Source organism: Bombyx mori, chromosome 16 (assembly GCF_030269925.1).
Source record: "Bombyx mori chromosome 16, ASM3026992v2".
Lineage (NCBI taxonomy): Eukaryota > Metazoa > Arthropoda > Insecta > Lepidoptera > Bombycidae > Bombyx > Bombyx mori.
In genome coordinates, this window is record NC_085122.1 from 4,882,113 (window position 1) to 4,909,843 (window position 27,731).

A 27,731-nucleotide genomic window follows, 5' to 3' on the forward strand; every position below is an offset into this window, starting at 1 on the left:
ACCGCTGAAGCCATAGACATCTTAACATCACACATCACCTCGACATTAGATAGGTCATCGAAACAAGTTGTAGCGGAGGACTTCCTTCACCGCTTCAAATTGTCCGACGATATTAGGGAACTCCTTAGAGCTAAGAACGCCTCGATACGCGCCTACGACAGGTATCCTACCGCGGAAAATCGTATTCGAATGCGTGCCCTACAACGCGACGTAAAGTCTCGCATCGCCGAAGTCCGAGATGCCAGATGGTCTGATTTCTTAGAAGGACTCGCGCCCTCCCAAAGGTCTTACTACCGCTTAGCTCGTACTCTCAAATCGGATACGGTAGTAACTATGCCCCCCCTCGTAGGCCCCTCAGGCCGACTCGCGGCCTTTGATGATGACGAAAAAGCAGAGCTGCTGGCCGATACCTTGCAAACCCAGTGCACGCCCAGCACTCAATCCGTGGACCCTGTTCATGTAGAATTAGTAGACAGTGAGGTAGAACGCAGAGCCTCCTTGCCACCCTCTGATGCGTTACCACCCGTCACCCCGATGGAAGTTAAAGACTTGATCAAAGACCTACGTCCTCGCAAGGCTCCCGGTTCCGACGGTATATCTAACCGCGTTATTAAACTTCTACCCGTCCAACTCATCGTGATGTTGGCATCTATTTTCAATGCCGCTATGGCGAACTGTATCTTTCCCGCGGTGTGGAAAGAAGCGGACGTTATCGGCATACATAAACCCGGTAAACCAAAAAATCATCCGACGAGTTACCGCCCGATTAGCCTCCTCATGTCTCTAGGCAAGCTGTATGAGCGTCTGCTCTACAAGCGCCTCAGAGATTTCGTCTCATCCAAGGGCATTCTCATCGATGAACAATTCGGATTCCGTACAAATCACTCATGCGTTCAACAGGTGCACCGCCTCACGGAGCATATTCTTGTGGGGCTTAATCGACCAAAACCGTTATACACGGGAGCTCTCTTCTTCGACGTCGCAAAAGCGTTCGACAAAGTCTGGCACAACGGTTTGATTTTCAAACTATTCAACATGGGCGTGCCGGATAGTCTCGTGCTCATCATACGGGACTTCTTGTCGAATCGCTCTTTTCGATATCGAGTCGAGGGAACCCGCTCCTCCCCACGACCTCTCACAGCTGAAGTCCCGCAAGGCTCTGTCCTCTCACCCCTCCTATTTAGCTTATTCGTCAACGATATTCCCCGGTCGCCGCCGACCCATTTAGCTTTATTCGCCGACGACACGACTGTTTACTATTCTAGTAGAAATAAGTCCCTAATCGCGAAGAAGCTTCAGAGCGCAGCCCTAGCCCTAGGACAGTGGTTCCGAAAATGGCGCATAGACATCAACCCAGCGAAAAGTACTGCGGTGCTATTTCAGAGGGGAAGCTCCACACGGATTTCCTCCCGGATTAGGAGGAGGAATCTCACACCCCCGATTACTCTCTTTAGACAACCCATACCCTGGGCCAGGAAGGTCAAGTACCTGGGCGTTACCCTGGATGCATCGATGACATTCCGCCCGCATATAAAATCAGTCCGTGACCGTGCCGCGTTTATTCTCGGTAGACTCTACCCCATGATCTGTAAGCGGAGTAAAATGTCCCTTCGGAACAAGGTGACACTTTACAAAACTTGCATAAGGCCCGTCATGACTTACGCGAGTGTGGTGTTCACTCACGTGGCCCGCACACACATAGACACCCTCCAATCCCTACAATCCCGCTTTTGCAGGTTAGCTGTCGGGGCTCCGTGGTTCGTGAGGAACGTTGACCTACACGACGACCTGGGCCTCGAATCAATTCGGAAATACATGAAGTCAGCGTCGGAACGATACTTCGATAAGGCTATGCGTCATGATAATCGCCTTATCGTTGCCGCCGCTGACTACTCCCCGAATCCTGATAATGCAGGAGCCAGTCACCGTCGACGCCCTAGACACGTCCTTACGGATCTATCAGATCCAATAACCTTTGCATTAGATGCCTTCAGCTCTAATACTAGGGGCAGGCTTAGGGACCCCGGTAACCGTACTCGTCGAACTCGACAAAGAGGTCGACGTGCAACCTAACCCATGCATCAGCCCGCTGAGTTTCTCGCCGGATCTTCTCAGCGGGTCGCGATTCCGATCCGGTAGTAGATTCATTCGCGAAACAATTGCTCTTGAGTTGTTAGGTCTCCTTCGGAGGCGCTCGGGCAGTTGTTAGCAAATCCCACCCCTCTTGGCTGAGCCTTTGCTCGCCCACCTGTCCTGGTGAAACTGGAAAGGCCTTCGGGCCACCAGTAAACTTTCAATCATAAAAAAAAAAAAAAAAAAAAAAAACCTTTTATCCTTTGGGCCACGACGACTACATAAGTATATACAAGTATTGTAATTGTTTCCCCTACCTGTTCTCTGGGAGCTTAAGGTGTTATTCCAGCTACACAGGGATAAGTAGGTGAGCTTACGGGCTCAACCTGACCTCACCCTGACATCGCGAGCAGATGGACGTAAGATAAATCCGAAAGTAGTAGTTACCGTCATCGTTTTTTTTTCCTACCTTTTTTATTGCTTGGCTGGGTGGACGAGCTCACAGCCCACCTGGTGTTAAATGGTTACTGGAGCCCATAGGCATCTACAACGTAAATGCGCCACCCACCTTGAGATATAAGTTCTAAGATCTCAGTATAGTTACAACCCTTCAAACCGAAACGCATTACTGCTTCACGGCAGAAATAGGCAGGGCGGTGGTACCTACCCGCGCGGACTCACAAGAGGGCCTACCACCAGTAAAAAACCTAAGCTGATGACCTTGAGAGGCCACTTCAGCGTAGCCCTAACAAGTAGGTGAGCTCACGGGGCTTAAACCTGACGACGTTACTAACACTAGCCGTGCAGCAAGAGCAGTGCTTTGCAGAATCTACCACCAGATCGGAATCGCGACCCACTGAGAAGACCCGGCAAGAAACTCAGCGGGCTGTGTCTATGGGTTAGTTCGCTCGTCGAACTCTTCATCATAATCAACGAGCATGACGAGGACGGTGACCGGTGCTTGTAGGGCCTAAAAGCACCTAGATTTAATCCAGGGGATCCGACAAGACATGTTTTGGCGACGGTGGTTTTGCGTTGCCCCATCGCCTTGGTTGGACTTATTGTATCATCGGTGCTATTTTTAAACTTTATCTTATGTACTCATTCCTGTACTTATTCATTCCAATTACTTAATACACAAAATGTCGACCCAAGAATCGCGGGCTTGGTTTCATCATCATCATCATCATCAACAGCCCACAGTCGTCCACTGCTGGACATAGAACACTCCCAATCCAAACCACTGAGCCCGGTCTTCGACTCCCCTCTTGGCTTGGTTTAATCATTACAAAACCGTTTCCTTGTTTCTTGGCTCGAAAAGGACTGTAGAACAAAAGTGGTAATACAGAATTCAGTTGCCGACGTGACAATATAAAAAAAAATGTAATTTATAATGTACTAACTGTACCCGTCCGCTTCGCTGGGCATTTAAAATTAGCATTATTATTTCTCACCTCCACAAAGTTTCTCATCATTAACGCGTGCGCAACTAATGTAGGGAGTCCAACAATCATATAAATATTAGCCTATCCATTAAGTACATGTATTTTCTACATGGATACCAAGTTTCAAGTCAATCGAATGCATGGTTCAGTAGTTATAACGGAACATCCGTAAAAACCACTGTAGATTTATATATTAGTATAGATTACATTCGGTGGAATAGGAAAATGTACTGTCGATTTTGATTTATTTTCCGGCTGCGCTACTATTAACTTCGCGCCAAATAAACAACATAAATATAGTAAAACCTCGTTCTTCAAATACCCATTTCACAACATGCTCATCACGATCTTCGTAATCTTCATTCCCCTTTAATATCTATCAAACTATTCTATAAACTGCGGTCATAAAACAGAAAGTTAGCGCTGTTTGTTTCTCGTTGGAGATAGTTACTCTGATGCGGAAAATCATATTCTTTGACTTCCTTGAAGCGATATTACTACAACCAGTTCAGCCGGTCTAGTCAATCTGATCAACTAATGCGTAATGTCAGAAAATACATTTATGTATTGATCGAGTTTAGATTTAATCGGGTTCATCATTATTGGTAGTTGGACAGCCAAATAATTTTCTGCAGAATCTATAAATCTATTACATTAGGTACCTCCGTCTATCATATTTCTGTTCAGCGAGTATTCCATTTGATGGGAAAACGGCTGTTATTGCTATACGATACGATCTGTTTCCAAGTGATCATATCATCTTTGATGACACGACCTTAGTTCTGAAAACAGATCTTGACAGAAGACAGCTTGTGTCACACGATGACGCGCCACAAACAGCCCACTGAGCCTCGCGTCGCTCTAAACACGTCATTACGGATCCTCCCGATCCATTAACGGTGCTATTAGGCACCACAAGCACCAGTCACCGTCCTCGTCGAACCCGTCGCTTGCGGCGAAGGGCTCGGCGAGTGAATTAACCCATAGACACAGCCCACTGCGTTTCTCTCTGGATCTTCTCAGTGGATCGCGTTTCCGATCCGGTGGTAGATTCTGCGAAGCACTGCTCTTGCTAGGGTTAGTGTTAGCAACGTCTTCAGGTTTGATATCCGTGAACTCACCTACTTGTTAGGGTTACGCTGGCTTCTCAAGGCCATCAGCTTAGGTAGGGAAAAAAAAACAATGACCGTAACTACTTTCGGATTTATCTCACGTCCATCTGCTCGCGATATCAAAAAAAAAACCAAGAAACGGAACTCGCATGATTCTCTTTCCACGAACGCATTGTTAATTACAGTATACATTTTAAGACAAAAAAATAATCATTGCGTTGTATTTAGATTTTAGGAACGATATTCATATAGACTCCATGATAGCACTTGCTGTCTTACGTAACATTACTAAAACAAGTTAACAATGCATGTTGTCTGTTTGTTTTCTAGTTATTTTTTTGATGTTAGCATGGGTTGTTAAAAAAAAGTACAGTTGAGGGACGTTTGGTTTTTTTCATACGAGATTACTCATCTAGTTCATTAATTTATCTCGTTCTTAAATGTTTATTTAAAGTATTTATTTATAACGTACTAGCGGCCCGCTCCGGCTCCGCTCGGGTCTTTAACAAGAATTTCAACGATATTTGACGTTGTTTTATTTTTTTGAATAAAAGAACACTTCTTATGGCATAACTATAATGGTTATACATATGCTGTCGCGACACTTTTTGTAAATAATAATGTGTTCTACAAAGTCCTACAAAGGTCTACAAGAATATTTTAGGTAATTTTTTTACACCTTCGGTTACATTATTGGAGTGTTAGTAAGGACCCCTAATTTAAAAAAAAAAAATTATAGCCTTTGTCACTGGGGAATAGTGTAGTTTCCAAACAGTGAAAGCATTTTTCGGTTCAGTAATTTCGGAGCGTATTCAGTACAAACAAACAAATCTTACCTCTTTATAATATTAGTATAGAAGTATGGGTGAGATTTAGTCACTTTGTCAGGAATCACTGTTGTCGATTTTTATCGCTTTCGTTCAAATTCTCAATTGTAATGAAGATTATTTTAATACTTTCAGGTACTGTACTTCGTCTGTATGAGAATATCGAAATAAGTTGCAAGGTAAGAGAGCCGAGCGCGTAGGGACAACGCGCTACGATCAACAATTCATTTGGAAAAACGGACGCACAAAATTATAACAGTTTTTTTTTATTTTTTTTTATTGCCCTTGTAGGCAGACGAGCATAGGGCCCACCTGATGGTGAGTGGTTACCGTCGCCCATGGACTTCAGCAATGCCAGGGGCAGAGCCAAGCCGCTGCCTACTACTACTATTTGAAGAATATTTCAATTATGTGTTAAAATTTCAATACTAAATTGTACCATTTATTCTTGTTAAAATTGAACTTTAATGCTCTATTTAATGCGGTTTATGTGGTTACCAGAGTCCATGGGCATGAACAATATAAATTCTGCCACCCTTAATAGATAAGTTCTAAGTTCTATAGTACAACGGCTGCCCCACCTTTCAAACTGGAACGCGGTACTGCTTTACCCATTCGGACTCGCCCTAAAATCTTCTGTAAGAAGTCACGCGCATCGACTAGTTTTCTAAAATACTATTATCTTTTTATCTAATAATTTCAGCGTATATAGCATCCATGTATAAAAAATCTTGCTAAACACACACAGCGCGTGTAATATATTTATCTGATCAAGAGGAGAAACTTTACACACTATTACTGGTTTTATTACTGCGCTGCGGCCATATCAGAATATCAGGGTACTTATGAAATAAGACAATTTCGATTTATATGTCGGTAATAAATATGATGTTTCTTACATAATTGCAAGTAACATCCTCATAATGGCTTCCCTATGGCGGCTTCGTCTGAACTAAAATGTTTCCGAGTAATAAATGCATTCACGTTTAGGTTGGAAAGGCTTTTTTTTTTTCATCACAATATTCGATAATGTTTCGGAACGATTGCAATGTAATAAATATAGTTTAAAATCTTTAAAAAAGTTAAACACGATTAAATAATTAAAATATAGTAAAAATTGCCACAACCGCTACTTTAAGCTGTTGATGCAAAACAATAAGTCGTAATAATACATTACTAGAGGTCCCGCAGTAGTCGAAATTCGACTATAATTAATTGGAATTGTATAATAAGCTTGTACACTATTATGATTGTATTTTATACTTCTATAATCACAAATTTCGGGCTACACTATAAAAAATATGTAATCTATCTTCAATTTGACCACAGACGTCAAGAACAAAAGTTTGACAATAAATAGTATGCATGCGTGTGTGCGTCAAATGCATGGTATGTAGTGTGTGTAATGTTTTCTTTATTGATTTAATGTATCTTTTATGCATTGTTTTAAAAAAATATTAGCATTGTGCACTTCTTCTCTATATTCTCTATAAGCGTGAAAAATTTCATACTAATTTAATAATAATAATTTATACATAATAATGTTCGTAAAAAGGGATACAAAGTTTTTGCTTCACGTATTAATATATAGATTGTACTGTCATCGGTACGTGAACTTTCAAGCTACCGAAAATCTAAACTTTGACGGAAATGACGTTGCATACGCATGGAGATTGATAGGTAGGGGTCAAGCTGATAAAAGTGTTTCAAAAATTGAAATACTTGTTCTGAGTGTTCTGAAATACTTGTTATGAGTGTTTGTTCCACTTTTTTTTTGTGTTAAAATTAAATCAAAAAATTATACTTATTGCGAAAATGTAGTGAAGCGTTAGTTAATTATAATACAAATCGAACGACAAGAGATTATAATTAAACGATGCTGTAATCGTTATCCGCAAGTAATCTTACTTAGCCTTTGAATAAATATAAATGTCAATGAGATGGCAAATTTTAATTTACTTCCGCTCAAGATATTGTGTCAGTGATAATATTATGATTAGTAACTTTTTTTTCCTGCCTAAGCTGATAGCCTTGAGAGGCTATATCAGCGTAACTTTAACTAGTAGATGAGCTCACGGGGCTCAAACCTGACGACGTTGCTAACACGAACCCTAGCAAGAGCCGGATCGGAAACGCGACCCACTGAGAAGATCCGGCGAGAAACTTAGCGGGCTGTGTCTGAGGGTTAATTTACTCGTCGAGCCCTTCGTCGCAAGCGACGGGTTCGACGGGAACGGTGACCGGTGCTTGAGGTACTTAATAGCACAGTTAGTGGATCGGGAGGATGACTGATTAGTAACACCTCTCGCTCTCCCATATAGAATTCTTGAGGCTTTTGATTCTGAAGCACAAGATTTAATTGACCAGTCTTCCTTCAACAGAGCACACTTTTGTTAATTTGTCCTTCATTTAACTATCTATATAACGGAATCGTTCAACCAAATTTTCATTAGCTTAAAACTTACTAATTAAGTTAAAATTTTGTAAATGTATCGAGAAATGATGACACTACAACAGTTTGTTTGCTTTCGGATATCGAACCAATCCTAGCTTGTTCCGTTGAATTGTTGAAGTTTTCTCCTTAAGAAACGATTTAATTTAAAGCCCTCTGATGGGCAGTAAAATCAAGTGCTACCATAAAACCGTTATGTCTTTCGTTCTAATAGAATACCAGACTATTTCATTACACTTTAACATTAAAATATATTGTACTCAATTGTCACGCCGTATCTAGTATATCTAGTCTAGTAAAATATCTACTTAACATATTACGAGTATATCTATATAATTTGACACAGATTCCAAAGATTTAATACATTACATGAATAATTTACATAGTGCCTGTATAGTAATTTTCTTCAACTTAATTAATGTTAATTTTTAATTTACAACGTAATTAATTCTGTCAGAATATTTTAAGATTTATTAACTTTCCGAACAATAGTGATTATAGATGGCAGTAACTGAGGTGTATATTGTTTGTATAAAATATTGTATCGAATCACCGTTACGTCATTTAAGTTATATGAGTAATGTCTATTTACCTACTTTGCCTAACGTATTATAATTTAAAGGATAATTCAGCTTCACATATTTTTTTTTTCTGATACAGTTATTCTACAACCACAAATTACAGTAACCATCTATGTGAATGGAATGGTCATACATTTTGGAACACCAACGAAAGTAAAAAACGAGAATGTATACAAAAAAGACAACGGTAAGAAAAGAGATAGACCATTTATTAGATGAATCGTTTAAATAAACGTGGTGGTAGTTGTACAAAAATGGCTAATGACAGAATAAGTAAGCTAATGACAGATCATAGCTTGAGAAGAAGGCATTTCTCAAATTAGACGTTCAGGGATTATTTTTTTCTTAGCCTGGAGGGGGCTATTTCAGCTACCCCCGGATTATAGGTGAGCTCACGGGATCCACCAGAGATAAATTGCTAACATTAGCTCTACCAAGAGCAGTGCTTCGCAGAATCTATCACCGGATCGGAATCGCGACCCACAGAAGATCCAGCGAGAAAATCAGTGGGCTCAGGGAAGTTAGAGTAAACAAAACACTTAAGGTTGTATCAGTAAAGGCTTTTATTGATATTAATACTTTATGATTAGTAGAATTTGAAGAAGACTTGGTAGATGCATACATATTTGCAGTAATTTCTTACCGTGCGTAATTTGTGTAAGTGGAAGACCAGTTAATGCCGCACTCTATACATATTACCCGTATAATAAATGTTAATTACAATATAAATCTATAAAATTTTAGATTTAACTCATCATTGTGTTAATTAAAGGTCTAATTTGGGGTATTGCGCTACTACTCCAAATTTATTTATAGTGCAAGATATTGTGCAAGATAGAAGTTTTAACTAGTTTTGTATATTGTAACGGCTGTTCCTTCAAATTGAGACTTTATTATTTACGCCGTCATATGCATGGCTGCTTAAAAATTAGACACGCTTTTATTGTTGTTACTAAGAACGGTGAGCACGGTACACCTAGTGTTAGTAGTTACTGAAGCCCCTTGACATCCGAACGACAATACTGCCGCCTATTTTGGCACATGAGGTCGCAGTCTTAATTATATAGTTACCTATATAGCTCACCTACATGTTTGTCCCGCACTTCAAACGTAGTATTATCTAGCTACTGATTCGGCCCTACCAATTGTAATTACGCAAATTAGAATTTTTGCGGTTTGGATCGTCTTTACCTGATGTTTTGCATTATTAAAACTATGTACATACTTTTGCGGTTTAATCTCTTAATTTTGTTTAGGATTCGCAAAAACCGCAGAAAATACAACGCTGTTTTTTTAGATCCTTGATTCTGGAGGTCCGGATTACACATGAAAAAAAGAATTACACCACCCCACTGATTTACCCTTTAAAACTTAAAGGCTCCGCAACCGTTACTCAAACTAAGAGATTAGATCACCAAATTTTTGTGCGCAATTCGTATCTTAAAAAGTTTTATAACAACATTGCATAATGGTACCTCATAATGAAATGCGACTAGATAACATGACCGTGCATAAACTAGATCTCTATTGTGCTTCGTACGTACAGTACGGTTGGATGGTTAGGTAACTTTACCACTGTCAACGTGTGTGGCTCCGGTATGAAAACAAATCTTGATATCAGATACGTAAGGGCATATCTGATTTTTGCTAAAACATATAAAAATCGCTTCTATTCACGTGTAGATTTTTGTCCTTTTGTTACAGTTTATGTCGTCGTGGCCTAACGGATAAGACGTCCGGTGCATTCGTGTTGAGCGATGCACCGGTGTTCGAATCTCAGGCGGGTACCAATTTTTCTAATGAAATACGTACTCAACAAATGTTCACGATTGATTTCCACGGTGAAGGAATAACATCGTGTAATAAAAATGAAACCCGCAAAATTATAATTTGCGTAATTACTGGTGGTAGGACCTCATGTGAGTCCGCGCGGGTGGGTACCACCACCCTGCCTATTTCTGCCGTGAAGCAGTAATGCGTTTCGGTTTGAAGGTTGGGGCAGCCGTTGTAACTATACGTGAGACCTTAGAACTTGTATCTCGGGGTGGGTGGCGCATTTGCGTTGTGGATATCTGTGGGCTCCAGTAGCCACTTAGCACCGGGTGGGCTGTGAGCTCGTCCACCCATCTAAGCAATAAAAAAAAACAAGTTTCGAACCTTGAACTTTAGTTTTTAGGTCAGTTATATTTAAAGAAGTGTTATGATTGTTCCGCTACCTAATAGACGGTAGCCTTAAGGAGCTATTCCGGTTTCTTCGAACTGGTGCTATCTTATAATTGTATAATAATTTAGAATCGATTATTGTTTGTATTGTTTAAAAATGGAATCGTGAAAATAGGAACATTTTAAACGGACCATCTAAAAGTGTGTTTTCAGGGTATGTTTCTATATTCCCAATAAAATTTTTATATGCCTGAACAGACTTGAATGAATTCCGCACATATCAGCACATCGCTAGACTGGTTTTTTTTTTAATTTTTAATCGATTATCTATACTTATATTATAAAGAGGAAATATTTGTTTGTTTGTATTGAATACGCTCCGAAACTACTGAACCGATATGAAAAATTCTTTCACTGATTGGCAGCTACACTATTCCCGAGTAAAATAGGCTATAACATTTTTTGAAAAAAATTAATACTTGAAAAAAATATATAGCAGTAGTGCGTTTCGGTCTGAAGGGTAGGGCAGCCGTTGTAACTATACCGAGATTTTAGAACTTATATCTCAAGGTGGGTGGCGCATTTACGTTGTAGATGTCTATGGGCTCCAGTAACCACTTAACACCAGGTGGGCTGTGAGCTCGTCCACCCAACTAAGCAATAAAAAAAAGTCTTCATTAAAGCTCAATAAATATCTGTAGATAGCTTTAATTATGTCGAATAAAATACGCGAGATCTCATAAGAAATAAACGAACTGCAACACGAATTCCTAAAGTATTACACGACCGTCTAAACGAATTAGTTTATTTTAATTACATTAAAAATCGTAATTAACATGAACAATAATTTACGTTATGGCTACGACTGAATAAAAATACAAATCATATTAATTAGATGACTATATTACCTAATTCAAACACACATTGGGTAATAAGACGTTTTGGTCTGACATACATAATTAAAAAATAAAAAATAAAAAATAGTATAATCTAAATTCATTATCATATTAATAAGTAGCGCTTTTACTCAGGTACTAATTTATAATGTAATATTGGCACTGTTATTGATGGTAGCTATTAATGACGAGTATCAATAGAAATTTCAAAAAAGCATCCCTCTACAATACTTTTGTTCTTATTTAAACTAGCTTTTGCCTGCGACTCCGTCCGCGTGGAATAGTTACTTTGGCATAACGCTTAATTTTACCCCCCACTTCATTAATGTAGAAAGTGAAGATATTTTTGAATTAAAGAATGTTAAGGAGCTATTTAAACCCCTATTTTGAAACATTCTTTATTGGTGCTCCACTTGTATTCGTCTTACCGTTATTATAGCCTTCCTCAATAAATGGGCTATCTAATACTGAAAGAATTTTTCAAATCGGACCAGTAGTTCCTGAGATTAGCGCGTTCAAACAAACAAACTCTTCAGCTCTATAATATTATAAAATAAAATAAATAAGTATAGATTATGCATATTGCTTATTAGCGTGCTAGAATGAAGTTCTAATAAATAAAGGCTTCTTCGCGGTCAGATCCGTATTGGCTTGTAATGTGCTGCTATTTCCGTATAGTGAAAAAGCAGCTTCAAACAAATAGTCGACTGGAGGAACGGTATAAGTTTTTTGGAACGAAGTTCCTTATGGGACGATGCGGTGGGGTACCCTAACCGGGAAAAAACGTCCGTAACGTAAGATTTTTATTAGTAATGCACACATTGTACGACTTAACTTTGTAATAACGTACAAATTAGTAATGCACACAGTGTACGACTTTGTAATAACGTACAAAAAATAACATATTTTTTTATCATACACTAGCTGACCCGACAGACTTCGTAGTGCCTCAATCGATAAATAAAATTTAAATCTTCTCTGGACTTCCGCAAATAATTCAAGACCAAAATTAACCAAATCAGTCCAGCCGTTCTCGAGTTTTAGCGAGACTAACGAACAGCAATTCATTTTTATATATTATATAGATTGACCACGATCTCAGAGCGTTCGTTTGCGCAATAGACGGGGGCGAGCTGATGTTTACGTTAGGGGGGAACAGAACATACATGCTAGAACGATCCTGTGCTTTGTCGAACACATGTGACTTTGTCGCGGCTTGATAACATTTTCAAGGCCAATTTGACTATGAACACTGACCGAAATATGAATACGTCAAACGTCTTCTCATAGTGCGTCAGTTTATTTCAAAAACTTCACACGAGTATAAATCAAAAATACCTTTTTTTAGTCCTATTAAATAACGGTTCTTGTCAAAGACGTCTCAGCCTACTTTGATAATCTGACTTTAGTGACATCTGTCGACCTTGTTGGTAACTAATCTTTTTACATTTTCATTAGCAGAATTCTATTTGGCGTAATAATATTGTTCTGTGGTGCCAATAGATGGCGATGGTTTGGATAATGCGTTGAAAATTGAATTTCTGTACATACGTTGCGATTGTCATTTTATAGCATCGTATAGACGAGTGGACCACCTCGTAGTCTACCTGGTGTTAAGACGTCAATGGGTCAACCCGGTCAACGTATAAAATATATAATAAAATAATAATATACTCCCGTCGCCCATCTTAAGGCATGAGTCGGAATCTTATCTTATATCTTTAAACGAGCAATTCTTGTATATTAATATATATATAATCTGAACCTCGGAAACGGCTACAACGATTTTATTACCATTTTATTACATTTAGAATGTTATTTATTACCCACGGAAATAAATAACATTCTAAAGTTTTGGTATGGGAACCAGATCAACAATGTGCGATGGGCTGGGGCTTTGTCTCTTCCGTATAGGTTGGAGTGCGGGGTGAGACAAGGCGGGTTGAGCTCGCCTACGCTCTTCAACCTGTATATGAACGAGCTGATCGGCGAGCTCAGTAGGACCAGGATCGGTTGTTTCATAGACGGGGTGTGCGTAAACAACATCAGCTACGCAGACGATATGGTGCTGCTGAGCGCGTCTATCTGTGGCCTAAGGCAACTTGTTTCTTTGTGTGAGGGATACGCCAAATCACACAGTTTGGTGTACAACTGTAAAAAGTCGGAGATCATGGTCTTTGAGACCAGGGGTGGGACGCATGATAAAATACCTCCCGTAGTACTCAACGGAACGCCATTGACAAGAGTTTATAAATTTAAATATCTCGGCCATGTGTTGACCCCTGATCTCAAAGATGATGAAGATATTGAACGAGAGCGGAGAGCGTTGTCGGTTAGAGCAAACATGATAGCTCGCAGGTTAGCACGGTGTTCACTTAAAGTCAAGGTCACCCTCTTTAGGGCCTACTGTACTAACTTTTACACGTGCAGCTTGTGGGCTGGATATACTCAAAGATCGTACAACGCTCTCCGTGTTCAATACAATAACGCGTTTAGGGTGCTGGTGGTGCTGCCCCGCTTTTGTAGCGCATCAGGGATGTTTGCAGACGCGCACATAGATTGTTTTTACGCTACCATGCGTAAGAGGTGTGCATCTCTGGTAAACAGAGTGAGGGCCAGCTCCAACAGTATCCTGAGCATGATCGCAAGCAGGCTGGACTGTATATACATGGGTCGCTGTGGTGCCATCTCCCATGGGATGTTACCACAGTAATTCATTGTGATGTAAATATAACTACTAACATAGGTCTAAGTCTTATTAACAATTTATATGAGTCATGGTTAGTTGAAATAAAAACATTATTATTATTATTATAAAATTTAGTATACAGGGGACTTCGGGGACGATAAATCGATCTATCTACGATTTATTTTCAGAAAATGTTGTTTTATTCGTGTTTTCAATAATCAACTCTTCCCGACATCTAGTGGCGAATAATAATACTATTTTTCTTAATTCAGGGCAACTAACCGCTTTAAAGACACAACCAAATGGCGTTATCAAAAAAAAAACCGGTCATCATCTAGTCTATAGGTCATCGTCTAGTATTAAATAATAAATTATTGATCAAAGAATGGCTCACAATTACTTTTCGGATGGTGACATTTCAAGATAGCGCGTCTCTCGAGTACGACCAAAGGCAGAAGCAGAATGTAAAAACAAGATGTAAAAACCAAATCTGTCCATTTACTTCAGGTAAAAACATAAAAAGTACAGCAATATTGTAAGCTGTTCATGTTTATTACAATCATTATAACTAAAAAGCTTTATTAAGAACGTAGGTATAAATTGGCTTATGTCATTTGCATTGATATTTATCTTCAAGTAAGATTCGAGACCAGAGAAGAGACAAAATTGCTAACCACTCGCTAATGTTTTATATTGAGAACAGTATAGGAAAGAAATAAAAATAAAACCCATGTATTCCTGCTCATAAAAAAGTCTTACATCATTTAAATTAAATAAATTTAAATTACGTCGGGGCAATAAAAAACAGTTATAGCGAAATTAACGAATACTAAATAAGTAGATTATTTACAAGATTTATATAACTAATTTTCTGTTTTGTGTAAATACCTAGATTGACTAAGTTAAAAGAGGTCCCGATTTAATAGCGTCCAACTTAACTAGAAATATTTCTAATGTATTATTTTATTCAAGCACACCGCCGACTAGAATCTGCGAAACAGATCGCTTACACATTACACATTTGAACATGAACACTTTTGGTATCTCTGTATACTAAAAATCCCTTAATTTTACTACTTATTCTATTAAATTCCATTACATCATCTTTTAATTGAGCAAAGCTTACTATTATGACGGCCTAAACTAATTTTTTCTAATCTAGAGCATCTGATGCTTCTGCGTCGTCGTTTTTTAGATTTTGGTAACCAATCTTCTTTGATCATATCAGCTCCTTTCTCAGCGATCATGATGACTGGAGCATTAATATTTCCATTAGTAATTGTGGGCATAATACTTGCGTCTATCACTCTAAGACCTTCGATCCCATATACTTTTAATCTTGGATCCACAACTGCCATTGGGTCACTAGAAGGACCCATTTTCGCTGTACACGAAACGTGATAAATGGTCATGGTGTATTGACGAATAAAACAGTCCCAATATTCGTCAGTATAAGGAGGTAGGTGCTTACAATTCGGGACAGGTTTTGCATGAAACCTTGATCCGAAACGTTTCATGGCTGTTGTTTCTCCAACTGCTACCGCGGCTTTCACCCCTTCTCTCAGTACTCCAACGTCATCAGGATGCGTCAAGTAATTGTGGACCATTATAGGGTAGTCCAGGGGATTCGTAGAGCGTAGTTTAATAAATCCTCTACTTTTTGGACGTAACATCATCGGAAAGATACCGAAAACGTCTTTGTTGTTAACTTCTTGAAAAACTTCATTGTAGAACTCATCCGTCAGTCCGTGTGCTTTTTTCACTTGTGTACCTCCGTCAGAAGGCGTCGAACATGATGTCATCATAAATTCAATGTCAGGCCAATCGTCAGTAGCATTTGCATATTTAGTATTAATAAAAGCTACAACTTCGAGGCCGATGCTGGATGTAAGTGGACCGTCCTCGGTGATGGCATACCGTAAAGCAGAGTTAATGTTCACAAGACGATTCATAACCAAACTTACGGGATAATCGATTCGAAAGATAATGCCTCCGACAGCGATGTGATCTTGCAGGTTTCTCCCGACTCCAGGAGAATCATGAATCACATCGATCCCCACCTCTTTTAGGTGTTGCTCGGGTCCGACACCAGACAACATAAGTAATTGAGGCGAAGCTATTGCTCCAGCCGCCAATATAACTTCTCGTTTTGCATAAACGACTTGCTGAGTGCCATCTCTAAGGAATTCGACTCCGTATGCTCTTTTCGTATCCTTGTCAATTAAAACTTTAGTGACGTGGGAGAATAGAGCGATATGAAGGTTCTGTCGTAGTCTTACAGGTCTCAGGAAAGCTTTTGCTGTGGAACATCTGGTGCCTCTTCGAATAGTAAACTGGTACCACGCATATCCAGTTTGTTGAGCTCCGTTTACGTCGATAAAGTCATATCCCATTTCCTCACCAGCTTGGAGTAGCGCAGCTCCGATCGGAGTATTATACGGGGAGTCTTGGACAGTTAGATACCCGCCTGAAAACAAAAACAAAAATCCAGTAAAATTATTTTGTTCCGTCATGTTTGAGTACAGCAAATTTGGAATATTATTGATTAAAAAACACTTGGGGATATAATGCGTCGCTATGTTTATTGAATAAATAAAACAATATTAAAAATACAACTAGTACTGTGGCGGGTAGCCATCATACAACGCAAGATAATTGATAGATGCCTGAATCTCGCTTACGACATTTTCAAGATAAAGCGCATATATACAAGTTCCGAACAACAACTTAAGGACCGTCGGTCTATCGAGCAATATCACCCGCTCGGTTGAAGATCTTCCCTTTGTAGTCTAATCCTTCCCAAAGTACTATCAGCTTACAGGAGTCCACTACTGGACATAAGCTTCCCCCAAGGCTCGCCCCAACATCTGGTGTTGCGCTGCCTGCACCCTGAGGATTCTCGCGTACTTCAACAGGTACTCGGTCTACCTTGTGATGTTGTCTATTCACACTATTAGGATATTTTTAATGAAATATTAAACAAAGAATTAATTGAACAGGATGGGTTGCTCTGTTACTAATTGCGTTTTCATTGCGTATGGTTTAATTACCAGTTTGATGATACTTGGTATCCTTTGCCAAGTACGGATTGCGTTGGTCCTCAGATTTCTTGAAATACGGCAAGACATCTTCATAGCCCCACCCCGGGTTTCCAAAGGACTCCCACTGATCGAAATCACGCTTGTTCCCTCTTATATACAACATGGTATTGAGAACTGAAGAGCCTCCCAAGACTTTGCCTTTAGTCCAGCTGCATCGTTTGTCGATCATAGCTTGGCAAGCAGTGTCTTGCGGTTGGGTCCTGAAATGTGATTTAATAGTTTTGAAAATCATTTAAAATGCTTGCATCTCATAATTTTGTCAAATTTGTGGCAATTAATTGTCATTAATAAATAGCATTTGTAATAATAAGGAAAATATATTTCTTTTAAGTTGTTTAGATTCATTATGACAAAAGACATTTTAAACTGGTTCGGTAATTGTTAAAAAGAAATCGTTTTTTACGCCACGATCTAAGTGTTAATTATATAATTAAATAATTACCGGTATTTCCAGTCAAGTTTGCTCTTATGCAAATACAATGACAGTAAGGGAACATCACTGATGTCGGTTTCGTGACCTCCTGCTTCTAAAAGCAAGACATTCCAACCTTCAACTTCAGACAGTCTATTAGCTAATACAGATCCGGCAGATCCTCCTCCGACCACTATGAAATCATATGTTTCTCTCAAATATTTCTGATTGAACGGTCTTTGTTCGGGATCTAGTAGTTCATAGTTGAAATAGGCCATGGCCGCTAGCATTATCGGTATGAAAGTAAGTGTATGCAGACCGCCGATGGCAAGAGCTGATTTAATGGCTGTAGCTGCAACCGTGGAAATCGCCATTGTTTTTCAACTTTCAATGTAGCATGTCTGAAATTTATTAAAAAGATTCTGTTATTTTAATGTATCTGTGGCCTAATAGATAAAACGACCGGTGTACTCGTATCGAGCGATGCGAGGAGGCCAGTATTCAAGTCCCGCAGGCAGATAGTAATATTTCTAATGAGACATGCCGTTAACTTAGAATCACGAATGACTTTTGTCTTGTTGACCGCGGGGGGGGGGACCTACTCGCCCGAGACTCCGGGCGAAGATCAGACATGGTGAGAGAGTGCAAAGGGAGTTGTTTGGTGGGCAGGGTCCTAAAAAGGGCCCGCGCTCTGTTCCCAGCTTCTGCAGACCCTCAAGTCCCAAATACCCCGAGTACCCCCTAGGTGACCCTCGGATCAGGTTCGGCTCCTGCCCTAAGAAATGGACCACGAATGACTTTCACAAGTCACAAGGTGGGTAGCAGCATACACTTTGTGATGTAACAACTTAATAGGCAGGTGAGCCGTGAGCTCGGTCAACCTTTTATGAAATAAATAAAAATACTGTTACACAATTTTACGGTTAGCTCGGGCCACTTAGAAAAAGCGTTATTACATTTCAACTTGGCTTTGTTTTTGGAAGCTACCTTGTAGACATGTCGGTAATCAATAATATTATACTGTATTCTTCGTTTAGTTTTGTTTTCAAATGTATTGGGCACATATATGGTTAAATACTTCACTTTGGGTACAATTTACATAAAATATGATTCATCTTTAACATGAGCAGTTTTTGTTCATTCATTAAAATTAATGGCGCTTTGGTGAAACTTTTCTAAAATTATATATTTGTGCCGATGCTAAGTAAATTAATCTTGTTTGAAATAATGACAGTGCAATGAACCGTTGAAGCCAAACAAAATATTTGATCAATGGTTACGAAATAAACCGGAATTGCCTTCGTCTCGGCGTCGGCTTCTTTTTAAGTTAAAAAGTTTTCATTACATCTGTAACCGTTTTTTTTTTACATTAATTCGTGTATGATGTAAAGAGATGTTATTATTATAATTTCTGCGTAAGGATTTCGTAGTGAAGTTGAAAGAAAAACTATATTTTGTTCGGTAAGGTACACGACGTAATCAAATCGGTGTGGTTAAATTCTCTTGTGATATATGCTCGTTTATAAACGCGTCGTGGTCAGAACCACAGCCAGATGGTCAGATCTGGTTATGAAAGCGGTTGATGGTAGTCTGTACCATGCGGTCCGTGCCACCCATGCCCGAACACTATGGAGGAAAGTCACATGTGGTCGCGATCCTCAGCAGTGAGGGAACGATGAAGAAGAAGAAGAATTTGGTCTATATCTTTATTTTTCCTACCTAAGCTGATAGCCTTGAGAGGCTATTTCAGCGTAACCTTAACTAGTAGGTGAGCTCACGGGGCTCAAACCTTGCTAACACGAACCCTAACAAGAGCCGTGCTTCGCACAACCTACCGCCGGATCGAAAACGCGACCCACTGAGAAGATCTGGCGAGAAACTCAGTGGGCTGTGTCTGTGTGTTAATTTACTCGTCGAGCCCTTCGTCTGGTCGATGACTGGTGGTCTTTATCAAAAGCACGGCTTAAACGGTTTCGGTCGCCATTTATTACGGTTGTATACGTGATTCACCGCCCTTTATGGTCTATCTAAGCAATTGTGGCAAGTCAACATAAAATCATTGTTGCTCTTAATAGGTGAATGACTTCACGGCTCTGTTGACCTCAAGTTTCTACCGGACACAATTAACAAGGTAAATACCGCCACCCTCATTGAGACATGAGTTCTAAGTCTCAGTTTTACGGTACAAAAGCTGTTCCACCTTTCAAATCGAAACGCATCACTGATTTTGGGCAGAAATAGACAGGGTGGTGTTACCTACTCGTGCGGGCTCACAAGATCCCGTACCGCCATTAAAAAATTACAAACGCAAGAAACCTACGACTCGCAAAATCTGAACAAATTACTAAGTAGCATAATAATATTCGATGTAATGCTATAGATATAATATGTAGTTGTAATATTACCAGTTTAAAATTACAAAATTTAATTTGCTTGTGTAACGAATACACGAGACTATGGATCGAGACATAATACAAATCTTTTAAATGTCAAATTTAAATGAAATGTTACAATGAATTCAATAGTAACAAATTGATCGACTTCTTGCAAAACTACCATATGAAATAGTTCTCTCAATAGTGTGGAGCAGTAGTGCAATGCTGTTGAGTCTCGGTATTATGTTCCAAAGTTGGCGACTGTAATATCCGCGTTATCTTTATGGGTTCGTGGGCCACGCACTGATCATCCCATTAAATACTATTAAAAATTACTTATTCGCTGGCCGCTAAATTCACTTTTGCGGGCTCCCGAAATATTAACAATTAGGATAAGAGAAGAAAAGGTGTTATTCTACTTTTGGCTTTGGCTACCTTGTATCGAGTACAATGCAAAATAAAACCTTTAAACTTAATAATGATTGCTAAACGTAACGTTTCTATTGGAACACATTCTGGCACTATCTTTAAATCAATTAATTATGACTTAGCTGATTCTTGCGAGAAACGGGTCGTGTTGATTCTTTGTGTGAGGGAATTTCGTGAATTCACTTGCGAACCGGTAATTGAGTCACTAATGGTCCTATCCATTATAATTTCATTTGATTGTCCGTTGAATTATATACGAAACGGAAGTTTTATTAAAAACTAACTGACCCGGCAGACTTCGTAGTGCCTCAATCGATAAATAAAAAACCTAAACTTTTGTATAAAATAAACTTAAAACAAACCAAAGGGATCCGTCCGACGGGGGACACATCAAAGGAAAAACAAAATTGCTATTTTTATTTAATTCTGAGCATTTTCATTCATTTATCTACCTTTTAAACCTTCTCTGGACTTCCACAAATAATTCAAGACCAAAATTAGCCAAATCGGTCCAGCCGTTCTCGAGTTTTAGCGAGACTAACGAACAGCGATTCATTTTTATATATATAGATTATTGAAACAACATTGGTATTTGTTAACTATGATAATAGGTTACTCGTCATTTCAATTTAATAATGCTTCGATCTTATCGAAAATTGGGCGCCGAAATTCACGTTGCGCTCCGATAATTCGATAAACACTAGTCTGCAGCGCTAGAAGCACCCACGTTGTGCAAAGATGCTTGCGTCACTAACCAACGAGCTAGCCTTGAAATAGCACTGTTGCATGGTAGATGTGCCTTGACAGGACGTTCAGAATCCAGGTCAGATTATGTAAATAGAAACATAAACTTGGAGTGTCGTTTCTGGCTTTTGGAAGGAAGTTTTGAATGACACCGGATTCTTAGTTGTAAAATGTAGACTAAACAATGTTGGTCAGAGGGACTTGGAGATATGCCGGTTTGCGTAAAATTGTAATCCTTTTAAGTATAGTATCCGTTGTTTATTGTTCTTCAAATGATTGTGCAAAAATGAAACAGCAGTCAAAATGATTATAAACGTTAATAGTCTTCAGAAATATCAGAGGGCTCTTAAATTGTTCATTTTATATTACTCACACACACAGAACTGGTTACAAGACTGTTAGTTATTAGATTACATATTGTTAGTGTAATAAGAATTGTAAATACCTGTTCTGGCCTTACTTAAATGTATTATTATAATGCCTACTTATTAATTGAAACATTGGATATTGTTATTGTTGGGCTTTACGCAGTTTCGCCCGCCTTAACTACCCCTTGTCTTAATATTTAACCAAGGTTAGTGATTTAAACTATTGCCATTGACCATAGTTCCGCTAAGTCGGCCAATATATTTGTATTTGTATAAAAGTAGATATTCTGCCTCCCTACTGCCTACTTTATCACGCTTTTTATTAGTTGAGACGGTTTCAAAATCGGTGTATGGTTTAAAAGTAAGCGGATATACAAGCAGACGGCTATTTTATTCTATAATATTTAGAGATAGAGATATGAATTACTAAAACATAGTACTACAAAACACAAGACGAAATGCTATTTTTAAAAGGTTTGATCTCTTTATTCATATCGCTATATTTACTAATGTTTGTAAGTTCAGAACTAGGCAGGAAGTTATCAATAATCATTTCTGAACACTCCGAAGATACAGTATCTGTTTAATGCTGATCGACTAAAACAACTACTGTCAATTTCCACTTTATTCATTATAATTTAATTTCAATTCTACTACAACGTTGGCTATCGTGCACTTGAGTTGTTGTATATCACTTAGCAGTTCACTCATTTCCTTTGTGCCGAATGGAACTCTTGTTCTTCTCCTTGCTCTCATCCTACGATGTGGAGTCGGAGCAGTCTGTCCTCTTTTTCCATTCAGGCCTATCATACGTCATCTCTGCACTCACAACCTACTCTCGCATATCCTTTTTTACATAGTCCATCCAAGTCTCTTTAGGATTTTTTGTTATCATCATCTTAGGCCTTACATCCCAGGGTGGGCCTTAGGCTGGTCCAGTATGTCTTTCCAGACTGCTCTGTTCAGGGCTTTCTCCTTTCAGTTCCTTACACCGATAGTTTTGTGGTCACACCATCTAACCATCGAAAGATGGGCCTGCCACGATTTCTGCGGTCCTCTAGTTAGCCATATAGTAGCTGTCTTGCCATTCTGGTCTCGTCCATTCGAACTACATGTCCTGCTCATCGTAGGCGTCCAATTTTGATAGTTTAGGATTTTTTGTGCCAAAACGTATATCACTAATTAAGAATGTATCACTTGATAGGTCATGAAAATTTTCATGATCTGAACACCAAATAAATGAATTATCATATGTATATTTTCAATAGGTTTATAAACTTAATAGTTCATGAAAAGTTTTCATGATTCTTCTACATGCAAATAAATGAACTATCATCTATATATATAAAAGAAAGTCGTGTTAGTTACACTATTTATAACTCAGGTACGGCTGAACTGATTTGGCTGAAAATTGGTGAGGAGGTAACTTAGAACCAGGAGAAGGACATATGACTTTTTATCACGTTCCCAAGGGACGTGACATAAACGTGGTATAACAAAACGAAACTGATATGGAATAGCAAAACGCAACTGACAGCTAAACGTAATATATTCTATGGTTAATTATAGTAAAATTTTGAAGTTGACCGGTTGATGTGTTTGAAACAAACCGTGTAGCGGAACAAAGTTCGCCGGGTCCACTAGTACTTTATATTTTCAATAAGTTCATAAATTGAGTTGTATTGTAGCGGTCGATGACCCGATTTTTTTTTTGGTTGCATTCGATCACGAGAACGTTTATGGTCTACTTTAGAGTCGGAACTAAAAGTGTTTCGATTATGTGTAGGTATTACGTGAACTTAATACATATTTTTAATCAAAATAAAAAGTTTTTTTATAGTTTTGGTATGTTTTTCTTTTTGCGTGTATCATAATAATAATTATGTATTGTGCTTTATAAATAAATATGTAGAAAATATTCAACGGCAATAGAAATTCGCGGCAAAGAAAATTGTCAAAGTCTTGCTTAATATGTTTTTGGTAGATATTTTGGTAGCTTTTTGTTGTTAAAATATATTTTTTATTATAAATTATAATATAGTCGAAATTTATTCATGTTTTTACTTTTTATTACTTTTAATATCTGTTTATTTGTTGACTAAAACTGGCGAACAAGGGAAATTTAAAAAAATCGCAATTGTTACAATAATATGTGGTAAAAATAATAATTTGGACACAGCAGTGCTAGATCGACCATACGGAATAATTATATTCACTCTATTTTCATTACCGAGAGAGGTGCCTCGGGAATACAAAACTCAACCCGCATTAAAATATCTAATATGTTGCGATTTATGAAAATCAGTATATAAAATATCTTGCATTTTTTTTATAACAGATAGGGAAAATGTGGTCAGATACGAGAAATGTAAAGAACAATGGATGTGTGTATGTTGTATGTACTATAGACCCCGAAACGTTGGACCGATATCAATGAAATTTTCAGGTAATCTTTAGACTAGCCTAGCGGGTGAGTCTATGAAGTTTGATAGAGATCGGATCAAAGTCAAATTAAAAATATGTAGGTCAACAAAGCGAACCGGGTTTGACTAGTGATGCAATAAAACTAAATTACCACATTATTTTCAAAACCACAACAATTCAAATTGTAATTAACGTAATTTTATAGTTCTTTACAAAATACATTAAGATTACGTTTTTTTTTTTTGCTGTTATGGATGCGAAATAACAGTTATGTAACGGTACGGTAACTGAATCAAGTTGCGTGCTTCGATGCTTAAGAATGATCGTTCATTGGACGATTTCGATTTCCAATAAGTTTTAATATATCCACCGATAATTTTTTATTTCTTTCCAAATCCTACTTTATATGAAACTAGCGGCCCGCCCCGGCTTCGCTTGGGAAATACCTAGCGCACGAAAATAAATGTAAATAATTTTAGGTAATTTGTTTACACATTGGGTTACATCATTGGAGTTTCAGTAAGGGATCCTTAATTTTTTTGAAAATATAATAAATATAGCCTATGTCACCTGGGTATAGCGTAGCTTTCCAACAGTGAAAGATTTTTTTAAATCGGTTCAGTAGTTTCGGAGCCTATTCAATACAAACAAACAAATCTTTCCTCTTTATAATATTAGTATAGATAAGACGCATGCTTTAGCATCATCTTCACATACGGGATTGCACTCTAAAGTTAGACGTGTAACGTTGTTTTTCTTGTATCACAGATCGACGATGTAACTTATAGATACCCAATAACACGTATGCTTGCAATATTTTTCACACAAGGTCGATTAGCAAACTATACACCCGAGTTAATCTTACCACATTGTTGCGTAAAAACCATATGCAATCTTTGTAGAACACTAGTTTTTTTTTTTTTAAATTACCCCATAATTCGATAATTAAAAGATTAATTTTACTTTCGATTTCATTGTTATTATTGTTTTCGATACTTTACAGTTTTTGTAGCTTGAAGAATCTCAAGCAAATTAAAAATTTACTTTCATAATTCGATTTAGAAAATACGTTATTTAAATATGAACGTATAATTTCTTCGGTCATTGCGTGTCGTGGACATAATTAAAACTAATTTTACTATACAATCTTGCTGTTAATATTTTTTATTTTATTATTGCTGACGTTTTGAATATTTTTCAGTTTTGGTTGTCACGGATGACCGAAAATCAAGGTTTTGCTTCTCAGCTATTTATTTAGTACAGATAGGCGGACCAGGCAACGGCGGGGCACTAAGTGTTGAATGTGGTTAATGGTCCTGTTAGGGCCATAGACATTTGAGTCTGACTCATATTTTATAACAAGAATGCCGCCTTCAAACCCAACTTGAATTGAGATATCGAGATATTTACAACATATTGTAGACTAGCTGTGCCCGTGATTTCGTCCGCGTGGAATTTAAGAAAACATTACTTTGTTTTATTATAATTTTAGAGAATTTCTAAAATAGAATTACTCCTTATTACATCGGCTATCACCCAGTGGAAGTCCCATCAACAGACAAAAATTAATAAAATATGTTATTTTGGTATATGTATCGTATATATGTTACCGGCAGTCTGTATAATACGGTATTCTAAACAATAACTAGACAATGTATAGAATGCCTAAAACGTTAAGGTAATGTATGAAATATTTTTCCTATGCATGTAGCAAAGAGCGGTTATTTTAATACTATAAACAGACTTGATTTTTTTTTGTATAGATACCGAATATTGGATATTTATTTGTTTTACGTGTAATTATTAGTAAATTGGTATATTGTAAATCACTTTCCTCTTAATTAAATAGTTTTAACAGTATAAGTTCAGTAAGTAACTTGTAGTTGTTTGTATAAAAATTAACTGATTTTTTCTTTTTTAATTTCGAGCGAAGAGTTAAAACGCTTCACAAAATAGGAAACAGGGAATTTTTTGATTGAAATATTAAAACGTCTAATGCAATGAACAACCAACTTTTGTTTTTTTGAACTTTATGTATGTTGTTGAATTTAATATAATTAATAATTAAATTGATAATCGAAGAATATACACGATGTATTTTTTATGTCGTATTTTCAGAAAGAAAGAAAAAAAAAAACCGACAGACCTGTCGAAGTTTAGAGGTAACATAAAAACACTTTCCCAACACTATTCAACACTGCACAAGCTCGCACACCGCTCTCTCACAAGCAACTGTTCAGTATTCACTTTCCACCACTCCAGGTTCCGTGGTTGCGACACGAATGCGGTCAATGTTAATGGGGTACACCATTTCTTCATGTCTCCCATCCGACCTCGGAATAGAGCCGCATAGAGCAGTAACGCGTTTCGGTTTGATGGGGGTGGGCCAGCCGTCGTAACTACACTTGAGACCCTAGAACTTGTATCTCAAGGTGGGTGGCGCATTTTACGTTGTACATGTCTATGGGCTCCAGTAACCACTTAACACCAGGTGGGCTGTGAGCTTGTGCACCGAGCTAAGCAAAAAAAAAATCGACCAAGTTTATGATATTCTCATTTAATAATTGTTGTTTTAATTTGTTAAAGTTTCGTAATGTATTTGTTTTTTCACATATTCAAAATGTATGACGTTTCTAGTACTTTATAATAGCGAACTTAAAATTCAAGTTTAATTTTTCCAAATTTATCCCTAAAATTATTGTATTAAAAATACATATTAGGTTGCTGTGTTTATTTTTTTACACAGCCATGGATCAATCAACATGATTCTTGAGATACACTCTGCGAGAAAGAGTGTCATATCGAATAAATATTATCCGGATTACTTATTACACACAAAATGGCATTGCTGACACCCGTGAGCGACGGTGACCACTTACCATCAGGTGGGCCGTATGCTCATCTGCCTACAAAGGCAATAAAAAAAGTGCATGTCTATGGGCTCCAGTAACCACTTAACACCAAGCTGTGAGCTCGTCCACCCGTCTAAGCAAAAAAAAAAAAGATCGCCGGCGGTTTGTACGCTAGTCCTTCGTGACTTCTCGGATGAGTTTATATAAAAAAAAAAAAGACTCTTGCAAAACATTGCAGACTCACTGATTTATGGTTGCCACACGAAAACAACAATGGATGAAAACTTTTCCACGTGGTTTCCATGATGGAGGTTAAAAGTACATATCTATGTTAAATATAGAGTTGGATTAGTTCACGGCTCACCTGCCGTTACGTGTTTGGCGAATTCCAGAGACATGACAAAGTGAATAAGGATTTTAGCCAATTGTCTCTCTCTAAAGGTCGAAAGGTGAAATTTTTTTTTTTTTTTTTCACGCCACGTTAACTGGTCCCGTGATAAGTTCGTAAAGAACTTGTGTTACAGGTACCAGATAACGGATATAAATGTAAGATTTTTATTATACTCATACATATATTTAATATACATCCATAACCCTGGAAAAGACATTTATATTTATCATACAAATATCTTTCCTTGGCGGGATTCGAACCCGCGACCCCCTTGTGTAGTGACCATGTCACTTACCACTACACCAGACGGCCGTTTAAATATATATAGGCAATATATTGTATGTGTGCGATGTATAATTTATTTGTCGCTGGATACTGTGAGAACTCTTTTCTCTGT

The 27,731-nt window shown here is 38.1% G+C and overlaps 3 protein-coding genes across 3 annotated transcripts in view; 2 read left to right on the forward strand and 1 right to left on the reverse strand.

The window, feature by feature from the left end:
* LOC101741968 (flotillin-2) overlaps positions 1-27,731 on the forward strand; it is a 436,009-nt gene that overhangs the window by 276,192 nt on the left and 132,086 nt on the right. The gene's annotated exons all lie outside the window — the stretch shown is intronic.
* LOC101746922 (NADH dehydrogenase [ubiquinone] 1 alpha subcomplex subunit 7) overlaps positions 1-27,731 on the forward strand; it is a 364,870-nt gene that overhangs the window by 99,431 nt on the left and 237,708 nt on the right. The gene's annotated exons all lie outside the window — the stretch shown is intronic.
* On the reverse strand, positions 14,720-26,542 carry LOC105842052 (glucose dehydrogenase [FAD, quinone]). Its single transcript, XM_012692709.4, has 4 exons — positions 26,238-26,542; positions 17,782-18,152; positions 17,289-17,539; positions 14,720-16,705 (listed from the first exon to the last, which is right to left on the reverse strand). Exons 2-4 carry the CDS (start codon positions 18,123-18,125, stop codon positions 15,339-15,341), a joined length of 1,962 nt encoding a protein of 653 aa, XP_012548163.2. The 5' UTR covers positions 18,126-18,152; positions 26,238-26,542; the 3' UTR covers positions 14,720-15,338.